The sequence below is a fragment of the Cibotium barometz genome, chromosome 62 (assembly GCF_041138505.1).
Source record: "Cibotium barometz isolate CiBa-2024 chromosome 62, ASM4113850v1, whole genome shotgun sequence".
Lineage (NCBI taxonomy): Eukaryota > Viridiplantae > Streptophyta > Polypodiopsida > Cyatheales > Cibotiaceae > Cibotium > Cibotium barometz.
In genome coordinates, this window is record NC_141107.1 from 36,322,859 (window position 1) to 36,335,323 (window position 12,465).

General features: G+C 43.1%; 1 protein-coding gene across 1 annotated transcript in view; it reads right to left on the bottom strand.

Annotated features, from left to right (window-relative positions):
- LOC147604422 (uncharacterized) overlaps nucleotides 1-10,863 on the bottom strand; it is a 60,483-nt gene extending 49,620 nt beyond the window's left edge. Inside the window, exon 1 of the mRNA XM_086795135.1 lies at nucleotides 9,978-10,863. Coding sequence (XP_086651261.1) covers nucleotides 9,978-10,503 — 526 coding nt within the window. The 5' untranslated portion in view covers nucleotides 10,504-10,863. The remainder of the gene's footprint in view (nucleotides 1-9,977) is intronic.
- Between the last annotated feature and the right edge of the window lie 1,602 nt (nucleotides 10,864-12,465).

Here is a 12,465-nt window from a genome sequence, read left to right on the forward strand (position 1 = left end):
ATCATTCACTGCAAACCAATGGCATAGTAATAGTCCAAGTTGTATACCACTGTGAACCATACATATCCACAAAAATCTCCATGTGACTAGTACACATATATCATAGAAGTCCCATAAACAGATGTACTGTCAGCCTCAGTACCTTCGGGTGAGATAAAAACTGCACCAAGCGACCTCTAGATGTCATCTGAGCCTGTCTGTATCAAGGGAGTGGAGGTGCTACCCCCCTCTTGAGCATCAAGTAATGCTCCAGACCCATGCTCTGCTGAACCTGAATGAGCCACAATAAGAGTCGGCTCTAACTCAAAGGCATCGAGATAAAGCTGCAAAACCTGAGGTGAATCTGTTAAGTCACCTTCCTCCATCCACTTCGCATCCATCGGTGAATAGTTCTTGAACTTCACAAGATAGCGACGGGAAACTTTACCTCGTACCTTCCTTTCTTTATGTGCCAGTATCTGCTCTGGAATCAGAACCTCATCAAGTTCCTCAACTTCCGGCTGAGCCTCATCTGATACATCCTCAGGCACATCCCCACGGAAAGGTCTAAGAAGACTCACGTGAAAAGCATTGTGAATCCTCCAGTGATCTGGTAACTTCAAATGATAGGTTACCTCACCAATCTTTTCCAAAACCTGAAAAGGCCCATAATATCGCATACTCAACTTAGGGAATAAGCGCTCTTTACCCTTCATCTTCTTGAGTCTAGCCTTTTCAAAGCGCAAAAGAACCCAATCACCCAATGCAAACTGTAAATCACGTCTGTGACGGTCTGCGGCTTTCTTTTGCTTCTGCTGAGTTTTCTGGAGGGCCAACTTAACTCTCCGATAAACTTCATCCAAGCTCTCCACATACTGATCAGCCTCAAAGATCTTATCCTTTGTATGCAAAATGGGTGGTACTTTCTTCCCTCCTCCTACAATCTCAAAAGGCGCCTTGCCTGTCGAGCTATGTACAGTGTTGTTATATGCAAACTCCACTAGAGGAAGATACTTTTCCCATTGTTGCTTGTGCTCTGACACATAACACTTGAGAAGATCCAACACTGTAGAGTTAGCCTCTTCTGACTGACCATCTGTCTGTGGATGAAATGACGATGAAAACTTGAGAGTTGTACCCATGTTGTCAAACAACCCTCTCCAAAACAAACTCGTCATCCGTGGATCACGGTCACTAATGATAGACGTGGGCAAGCCATGATACTTGAAGATGTTCGCCATGAACAACTTCACCATATGATCCACTTTAATTGTCTTCCTCACGGGAATGAAATGAGCCTGCTTACTGAACCTGCATATGATAGTCCAAATGCCATCATTTCCCGTTTGTGTCCGTGGAAGATCAAATACAAAATCCATGGCAATGCTCTCCCAAGGTCTATCCGGAATAGGTAAAGGCTGTAATAACCCTGGTGTCTTCTGACGGTCAAACTTTACCTTCTGACATACAATGCATTGCCTCACAAAGGCATCAACATCTCTTCTCAAGGTTGGCCAATAAAAGAAAGTCTCCATTGCTTTGACCGTGGCGTCAATACCTCTATGACCTGCATACGGTGGAGCATGACTTTCAATCATAACCTTGAGTCGCAATGGCCTGGTAACACACAGTCTGCCATGCATCAATAAAAACCCATCTCTAAGAGTGTAATGCTCATGTCACTGACCCTCAGACATATGATCATACAACCTTTCAAAATCCTCATCATGGGCATACTGCTCTTTCATTTCATCAAGCTCATGATGATAAGCAAGTGAAACTGCAGAGACCTGTGGCTTGCGTGACAAAGCATCTGCCACTACATTCTTTTTGCCTTCCACATGCACAATCTGGAAGTGAAACATTGACAAAAAGTTTGCCCAACGCATATGCTTCTCTGAAAGCTTAGTCTGCGTGAGGAAATATCGCAAGGTCTGATGATCTGTCTGCACAGTGAAATCAGCCCCAAGCAAGTAGTGTTTCCATGTAGAAAGAGCGTGAATTACAGCCAACATCTCTTTCTCATACACCTGTAAATGCTTCTCAGCATCTTGCAAAACTCTACTCTCATAGGCTATCACATGTCCCTCTTGCATGAGAACTGGAAATGTATCTCCTGCAAGAAAAACTCACTCTTCTTGCCATTAACCACCAATCTATGGTTTCTGAGTTCTGCAAACACAATGGCCAAATGCCTTCTATGCTCTTCCTCAGTTTGTGAATGCACAATCATATCATCAAAGAATGTGCCCACAAACTCTCTATGAGGTCTGAAAATCCTGTCCATCATTCTGTTAAATGTGGCAGGCGCATTTGTCAAACCAAAGGGCATAACCAAGAACTCATACAACCCAAACGTGGTTCAGAATGCTGTCTTATGCACATCCTCGGGTCTAATGCGTATCTGATGATACCCGCTTTTCAAGTCAATACGACTAAAAACTGTGGAGCCCTGTAAGCGGTCCAATATGTCATCGATCCTCGGTATGGGGAATCGATTCTTGATGGTATTCTTATTCAGCGCCCTATAGTCAATACACATGCGCCAAGAACCATCCTTCTTCTGCACTAAGAGCACAGGTGAGCAAAAGGGTGATGAGCTAGGCTGAATCAACCCGTTATTTAGAAGCTCCTGCACCTGACTCATAATCTCTTCCTGTTGGGCTGCACTAACACGGTACGACGGTCTATTCAGTGGAGTACTACCAGGAATCAGATCTATGGCATGATCTTCTGGCCTCTCAGGAGGTAATTCTCCTCGCAATGACTCGGAAAAACAGTCTTGAAACCCACTTAAGAAATCAGCCCTGTCCTTATCTAACATTGACAAATTAGACTTAGACTCATCATCCTGTGCATCCTTTACATAAATCAAGTACGCGGAAAGATGCTTTTTCATTACTGATGAAATCGCCGAAGCGGATACAATAGGAACAGATTCCCCTTTGAGTTTTACATCCAATACATGCTCTTTCCCTCTATGAGTCAGAGTAATTTTCCTATTGTAAGTATCCACCACCGCATGTATCCTGTGGCACCATGGCATCCCCAACAAAACATCACAGCCATCCAAAGGCATGATGAAGAACTCCTCGCTGTCCACATAACCCTGCAAATGAAGCCGAAGCTTCCCAATGATAGGAGTAACGGGTTCTGCATACCCTGGACAAGCCATATTTGCCTCATGTAACGGCTCCATCTCCTCTGCGCGAATCCCCAATCGGCCAGCCAAATCTGGTGAAATGAAGTTGGCTCTAGCACCTGTGTCAAAGAAGATCAAAGCATTCTGATCTCTCACTTTGCCCCATGCCCTGCACAACTCTGTAGCTTCACCACCTAGCTGCTCCCCCACAAGATCAGGAACTAAGCCTGCAGAAGGCTTTGGTTTCTTTGGCTTGGGCTCTCCTTTATTGTCAGGGTCCTTTTTGGACGTTCTTTTGGGACAATTGAATGACATATGCCCCTCTTCAGTACAGTAAAAACACTTTTGAGCATCTCTCAAAGCCTGTCTTTCCTCATAAGTCCTCTTGGGCATTGGCAACTTCTTATACTTTGTCTCTGAAGACCCTTTAGTATCACGAGAAACATGCCCAAATTTTTCAGCTTTCTTACCCAATTTCTTACTGCCTTTAAATCCAGATGAACCACCTATGAGTAACGCATTAGCTGCCATAGCATTTTCAATCATCTGTGACATGTTCGTTACTCTTGTCTTTATACAATAATCTCGTACTTCTTTGGGCAGCCCACAACAATACTTCTCTACCTGCTCAGATAATGGCACGGCACGATAAGAAGTCACTGGGAGTAGAGCTTCCCAAAACTTCTTGTTATAATATCACACTTTGAAGCATCCAGCTTATGCCATGCGGTCATAACATCCACTTCAAATGTAGATGTGAGCCATACGGAAGAGAAAACCTGTTTGAATTGGACCCATGTGGTGGGTGCTATGCCCTGCAAAAGAAGAGTAGACCACCACTGCAAAGCATTGCCCTTGAGAAAAGTGGCAGCTGTCCTCACCTTAGAGGACTCTGTGTAATTCCCACCAGAAAAAGCAGCATCAAACTGCTGTAAAAAGGTAAGTGCCTTCAATTTATCCTTGGCCCCACTGAAAGTGTCAAACTTCACTGCAGCTCCCCCTTCCTTGTAATCCTTCGCCTTTCCCATAGGCGTTAGATTATCATATGGAAGTGGTTTCGTGAGATTGCTGCCCCCAACATTCATACCCATCATTGGGTCAACATGTCCCATTCCCATGCCAGGCATACCATACATTCCAGCCATGTTTCCATACACTCCATTATGCATACCTGGCTACATACCACCAAACATATTGCCTTGCATCCCAGGTTGAATGCCTGCAAACATATTTCCAGCCATACCGGACTGCATACCACCATACATATTCCCCTGCATGCCAGGCTGAAAATTGGCTCCAAAAGGCCCATACATACCCATGCCTCCCTGAGGGTAACCCCCAGTCATGGATTGGAACACCGAGCCACCACCAAAATAACCTGGATGCATATTCTGTTGAGGAATAGGTGGCTGTCCATAGAACGAACTCTGAGAGTTTGCACCATAAGCATGCTGCATATTCGGAAACTGGCCAAAAGATGGTTCCTGTGGGATGGCACCACTATGACCCTGTGGAAGATTCTTCGAACGAACCTTCTTCTTCTTTTGCTGGGGCTCTGTGCGGGGCTCTGTGCGAGATCTCATAAATTCAGCAAATCTCTCACTCTGTGTGAGCTGCATAAAAGTATCCATAACACTAGCCAAGCGATCTTTGAACCGAGCATCATCATCCTCTTTACCATGCACATCTTCTGGCTGTGTTACATCCTCATAAGGCTCCACATCTGCAGCCTGTTCTCCTGCAAAGATATCCTCAGATACATCTCTCTCAGGAGAAGTCTCTTGCTCTTCTTCTTCATGACAGAAGTACTCATCCTCTGTATCAGACATGATTGCTGAATTTTCAACGATGGCTTTCTTCAAAGCAACCACGAGCTCACCCCCTTCAGAAAGTTGATGATTGGTCCCGGCAACGGAACCTTGAAACCGGCCTCTGATAGAAAACCAGAGTGCGGTAGATTAGCAATCACCCGTCCACTTGTAGTCTAGATGATAAAACAAAGCAGATTGGAGCTAGAGTGCCCAAATCTGAAAACACAGCGACACCTGTTGGCCCCAAAGCTTGGCGCCCCTTGCGGTATTTCTTTATTCAATTATAATAAAATGAATGGCTGAGTACAACACAAAGATCAGCCAAGAGTTTACACCTGTATATCCAATCTGACGGCCCACAAATCCTTCTCAGCACAGAGGATCTATGCACACAGATCTGTGTCTTCAAACAACACACTGTGCCTCCCTCTGATCAGCCAAGATCACTAAGCAGGCCAGCCATGAGCATACATCTGGCATAACTCAAGTGCATGATACATCTTCTCAGCTCAAACATACATGCGCTGTCCAAACTCTGTCTCAACCCTTGTCAATCTGCCATACCCCTCCTCTCACAAGGGGCCAGATAACACATATCTGCAACAGACATCAAGCAGTAGAAAGAGAGAGAGATGAACAGAAACAAGGCTTACCAAGTTCAGCTCGTGAAACAGTACTGGAGAAAGCAACAGCACCAATTTGTACTTGCAGGCACTTGTATCCACAACCCTGCTTAACACATGTGCTTGTACTTGCCTGTACCCTCCTCCTGATGTTCACTCTTATGCTGTCCTTGGAAGTACATATCTGAAAATCAGCACTGTACTTGATTGTACTTGACTGTACTTGCTTATACTTGACGGTACAATCTTTCTGCAGAGAATCAGAGGTAGCCGCCTGCTGGATTTTGCTACTGGTTACCTGCGTCGTCCTGCTACAGTACTATCCAGCACCTGTACTTGCCCTAGAACTGGCCGTACAGTGTACCTACAAAAAGTACAGGGCTGTACTTGCAGTCGTACAGCACTGTACAGCCTGTATTCTGCAGTTGCAGGCGCCTGTACCAGTCCCACAGACCTGCGCTTCTCTGTCCACAGCAATCCCTGCAGTCGTACAGTACTGTACGGCTGTTGTACAGCCTTCTTCAACACACAGTTCACAGAAAAACAGCAGCTAGACCAGTCTTCAGCAGCCGCCTAGAGCTTCCTCAGCTTTTCCACGCTTGTGAATCATGCGCATGAAGGCTCCTCCACTTTTGCTCCACGACTCCCAAAAAAGGGAAGAGAGAGAGAGAGAGGAGAGAGAAACACTCCTCCCCCAAATTAATCCCTAGGGCCCCAAACTTTAATAAGTTCCTAGGGCCACTAAGGCCTAGGGGCAAACTTTAATAAACATTAAAGTTTAATGTTTCTAGTTCCCCCCTTCACACCTAGGGATGTCCACACATCTTAAACTCTGTCCGGGCACCCCCCCATGTGAATCATAAAATATTCTGACTCTGCAACCACCATGCCCACACTTGTACTGTTCCATTTTCACAGGGCCATGACACCACCAATGACCCAATACTTGAGCAAAATGATGAATGAATTATATGGCAAAAAGCCTGTTCTTATATACATCATGAAGAGGCTAGTCGGCCAACATAAAAACCCATGACTGAGGACAAAGTCCACGACTACAAAAAACGCCTGATAAAAGGTGAAAAAAATACCCAAAAAAATATCATATAAATATGCTAAATAAAAGGAACATAAAAGGGATCAAGCCGCCTCGAGATGATCATTCCAACATCTATCACCACACATGCCACATGTCAAGGCATGATGCCAAATGTCCCTAAGAGGTGTCACCTTTACACATCATTGCTTACATAAGATCCTTCTAAGGGGCTATTCCCACACACAAATAAATCTACACACTAGCTACTATTCACACACACTAGAGCCACTTTATTTAAACCTAAGCTTACACTCACTAGAGTGCTAGTTTACACAACCACCTATTAATATTTAACATTCCCCCCATAGTGATAATGTGGCTAGAAAGGCCAGTCATCATTGACTAGGTTTTTCTTCTAGCTATTGCTTTTTGTTGTCGGAGGTAGAAGTGGCAGAGTTTGCAGAGTCTTCATCATCTTTTTGCTTTGCAAGTCTCTTCCAACACTCTTTGATGTAGTGCCCTAGCTTGTGACAGTAATGACACTTTCATCTTTTTGCTTTGCAAGTCTCTTCCAACACTCTTTGATGTAGTGCCCTAGCTTGTGACAGTAATGACACTTTCCTTTCTTCTTGTTGGTGTCACCCTATGAGACAAATCCACAAATCCACTTTGCCTTTGTTCCTAGAGAAGAAGGCTTTTTTCGTTCACGGCAGATTTAAAATTCGCTCACACCGGAGATGTACTGTTTTATTCATGTCGTATTTGAATTTGGCTTACACCGGATTGAAATTGTGTTTCGTTCACGACAGATTTGAAATTCACTCACACCGAATTTGAATAGTTTCGTTCACGACGTGAGCGAAATTTCACTCACATCAGATATAATGGCCAACACCGAACACGCATCACGCACAGTTTGGGCCATTTTTGGGCAGCAATTCAGATTTCAATGAATTTAAAAACATTTGAGTGCATGGGAAGAGGCAACCGATTTTTCTTCCTCATTTTGGGTTGGCGCTTCTACTCAAATCCCTTCTGATTAGCTGTATGAGCTGTTGTGCATTCCCCGAAGCTTTGGCATTTCCCCATTTCCACCCCCTCAAAAATGTCGGTTCCGTTTCATTTTTGTTTTCCCATTTTCCGTAACTATGGTATGTCCAGCCATTTTTCACCCAAGTGCTCTTAAATGGCTGTATGTCTAGCTGCACAGCCTATTTCCCTCTCCTTAGTTCTGTTGTGTGCAAGGACTCATTAGAGAAATCCTCCAACTCATACCTGAGGTTGATTGCTCTCATGGCCTTCCTTCAATGAGGAAGGTTCATGATAAGAAAAAACAAAGTGCATCGAATAAGCAACTTTGTCAATTCTTTCGTGGCATTGTTTACTACCTGCTTCTGAATCTTCTCAATCCATGCTTGATACTTGCCCTCTTTAGGACAGAGGCAATGAGCAAAGCAGCCCTTTGGGCAGAGCTAGAGCCAGCTTCAATTGTGTTACTGCTGATAATTTCTGCTTGGCTCTGTGTCCTCTAATGAATCAACCCTCGCTCTTTTGAATACGTCCTCTATATCCATATTAGAATCTGCATTGTTAGGCAGATTAGCATCTAATCATTCCTACTCGCTCTTCCCTTGCTGAAAAGAGTCTTAAATCTGCTGGAGCCTTTGGGTGTGGTCCAATCCCATCCCCTTTCAAATTCAAAAATTGGGTTTCACATGAGTAGTGCTACACTGAAGATCTCTCCACAGAAATTGCATTTCTATTATCGGAGAAAAAGGCCCATATTTTGTCCAGGGAGTGACATGGCTGCACATAGCATCCCTAGAGCAAAGTAAGTCAGAGTGAATAGCTGGCCAAAAAACTCAAATCTAAAAATTTCTTATCATCCTAGACAAATGGGTGGACCTACATAATCGTCACCCAAAGATTCAAATCAACTACTCAAAAACAGCAAGCTGTGATTCAGCCCTTTTGGTCAAATGCAAAGTTTTGTTCTTCAGTACCAAGTAATAATGCAGATATAGCAGCTTGATTATGGAGAGTATCCCTCTCGAGTAAAAAATTTAAAATGACGCATGCAGGTTCTTGGCACTCCTACATTGTTGTGGGCATGGATCTAAGAATGAGTGAACGTGTCCTCTGTTCTATTGCAACTAAATATTTTGAGATTTGATTAGAATTGATTCAACAATTGATGATTAAAAAAACTCTGCTCTTAGTATAAACCTACTTTCCTGTAGACTAATGACAACGGTTCTTGTAGGACTTGGTTTATATGTACACAACATGTTAGAATTTTGACGATGGTTCTTGTGGGGTTTTGAACCCAAGACCTCCTGATCCTAGACAAGCACCTTTACCACTTGAGCTATCACCTCATTGGCCACTCTCAAAAGACTTAACAAGCTATAGTATTTCAAACTTTACATCAAAAAAATCATTGATTCCTAAATGAGGTAGGAGATTCCCCTCAACCCCACGGGGTTGATGTTGTGTTGCATTGGATTTAAGCTCTATTTCATAATCTAATCTTTATTCATGTGCATGTTATTGATGCAAGTCAACAAATGTCTGCAAGGGAAACCCTTCTCATGCATCAAATTCCCAGGATCAGATACATTGATTATGCAGATGTTATAATAACTTCCAACTCATGAAGACACGAGTTAATAATCTATCAATTCTTGTGGAAGCCTCTTCAGTGTATAGCACCACGTTTATTGTGTAGATGCATAGGAATATAATTTGAATCTACAAAGCAATGTGCACTGATTTTATTCATTAGACACCAGTGGAAGGTAAAAACAGCACCATAATTCTTGGGTATCCGGATATGTTGGAACATAGCAAAATCCACATAACACTATTAATAGTTCACATATCAGGTATGCACACCTAATAGTTCACACTTGTATTTAAAAAAATTAAGGATGTCCATGAACTAAATTGATCATGAACCATGCTCAACTGAAATGGCACAATGGATCATATAATAAGCACATGCTAGAAAAACACACACAGAAAAATAACTGTGACATACACTTGCTGTAAGGGGTTCATAAACCTGAGAACATACAGAGGTTGATTTGATTCCTTAGTCAAAAGCTTGAAGCTGTGAAGAAAGTAAATGAATGCTAAGAAATTTGCACAAAGTGTAGGAGGTGAATTCAACACAAGGTATTGCAAGACTAATGGAATGAACCTAAATCTGCATGTCCTTTCGTCTCCAAGGCCATGGGAAATGAATGGTAAGAAAGGCCCACAATCCAAAATAGCCAAGAAATTAACACTTTGACTCCAACATAAGAAGAGGGGAAACAGATGACTTACCTGATGCAAATGAAAGAAAATCAATCTATGCAATTCCAGCAAGCTATAGTTACCTGATGATGCAGAGGCAAAATCGCCTATGTTGGCATCCCGCGAAGTCCAATGGGGACCCCTAAAACTGTCTGGAGGGCTGCTGCTGGAAGAGACACTGTTGTTGTCTAAGAGATCACGCTGGTGATGGTGGAAGGGCTCATTGAACCGCCCGCTTCCAGCTCGGCTCTCGCTTCTGCTGAGCGAGGAGGTGGCCCCATTCTGCCGTAGTTGCTGCTGTCGCCACTGTGAGGAGAAGGAGCAGTGGGCAGAAGATACCAAGTCCTGCGGTGGCTGCTGATGATGATGATGGTAGAGCGATGAGGAGGAGGAAGGGTCCCATCGAGACGAGAGAGGTGGGGAGAAGCCGCCATTGGCTCTCCACCGATGCTGGAGTTCCACGGAGGAGCAGCCATCACTGGCCCTCACCGAGGAGGAGGATCCTCCCCGTGGCCTTGACGCCACACAGCACACCGACCCCGTCTTGGAAGATTTTGATTGACCTTGATGATGAGCAGCGCTTCTCCGCTTCAGGTCAGAAAGTCCCATGCTTCGATGTTGCTCTTGGAGAAATCTGACAAAGCCAACTTCGCCATATCTCTCTCTCTCTCTCTGTCTCTCTCTCTCTCTCTCTCGGATGCTTTTTAGCTCGGCCTCCTTCACCTTGGCACAGTGTTCTCGCTGCTCTCGTGAAGTGAACCTCTTTCAAAGCCTCAAAACGCCTAAGCAGAGCTGAATGAACTCCGACTGCGAGCGAGAAATCGGCCGAGGCCTTGTGGGAGACGACGATGCTGAAAATAATGCTTTGAGAAGAAACATTCCCCCACCGCAGCGAAAAACGAAGACGAAGACAAAACAGAGTCGTTTTTTCTCTTTTGACTTACTTTGGAAATGGTGCAGTCGCTTCTTAATTTCTCCTAGGGTTAAAATTTAAATGGTTCAGCTTAGTAGATTGAATCCACCCAAATCTCAAACTCTCTTTTGGTGAGAATGACATGACAAATGCATGCTTCATGTTGGTGACCAAATAAATATGTATGGCCCCCCCGCTTGTTTTTGGAGGCATTAAATAATGAAGGGCTAGTCATGAGTGCAAGAAAATGGTTACACTCTTTGAATTGTAAAAATAGTAATAATTGCTCTTTTTAGCAAAAACATTGCAAATATAATATTTGTAGAGTGAAGATTCTCTCCCCCTCTCTCTCTCTCTCTCACACACACGCAAATACTTGTTACTTTATGAATTCATTTTTACACTTTTGGTCACATGGACCTTTTGGTCCTTTGTAAACATTAATATCTCTCTCTCTCTCTCTCTCTCTCTCTCTCTCTCTCTCTCTCTCTCTCTGCAAAGAAGGTCTCCCTCTCTAGCACAAATGATTTGTAATGGTAGAATGATTCTAGAAGCTTCAATGAGCTTCCACCAAATTTCACTTATTATTCATAAGTGATTCAACACATCCTCTTCATTGATGTGAACACACCATGGACCCATCTTGAGCCCAAAACCTTGCTTAGCCACATCCAAGCATCTATGTACCTTTACATGATTCTTTTGCGATTGTAAGAATCCGTGAGACTTTCAAATCCCATTCACATAGCAACCCTTTTCAAATTGACCATTTTCCCATGCTCAAGGGAGGTTTTGAGGTTGGGGGGAGAAGGTGTGACAGGTCCTACCTTTGTATATGTAACTGCTGGTGAATACGTATACATGACAATTCTAGTGTTTAAAAATGCCAACTCACAGTCAAGATTTACCCCTTTGGATACAGGTTATCTCATTAATCTAAATGTAGAAGAAACCTACAAAAAGTGCTCGTGTACCAAAAAAAAAAAAAAGAAGAAGAAGAAGAAGAAGACATGTCGGGTGTTTAGTATGTGTTTTAGCATCAACTAATATCCTAGCAGTGCTTTGCATAAGAGAGACCATGTGATGTGTGTAGGCCTTGTGTGGGATATCGAATGGGCATGCATTACACAAGTTTTTCTACACATTATTGGAGGAAACTAGCAATGGAATGAATAGTTATGGTTGCAAGCGTGGTAGTGGAAACTAGTAATGGAATGAATAGTTGTGGTTGTAAGAGTGGTAGTGGTTTTTTGAAATTTACTGTAGTTCATATTTCAATGTTGCATAGTAGGTTGCTAAATAGACCCTCAGTCCAAAATGCAAACCTTTCAACTCCAATATACAATGCATTTCTGAGAACCACCTTCTTAAAAACCTTATTACTACATATTTTTCATGCATGAATTTCTTAATAACTTTTTGTACTCTAGGTGTAAATGCTAAATAAGCCTTGTAGAATTTGTATTTACGTTGGGTCTTCTGTCATGAAATGCTTACTTATAATCTCATTTACTAGTAGTACCTCCATACACTACACACTAATCTATCCTTGTGTTGAAACCCTAAGACATACATACTTGGATGGTTAATGACGTTTTACAAAAATGAGACTCTACATTGTGTGGGTACTAAAATGTAATGCCTTGTCTATAGAAAGG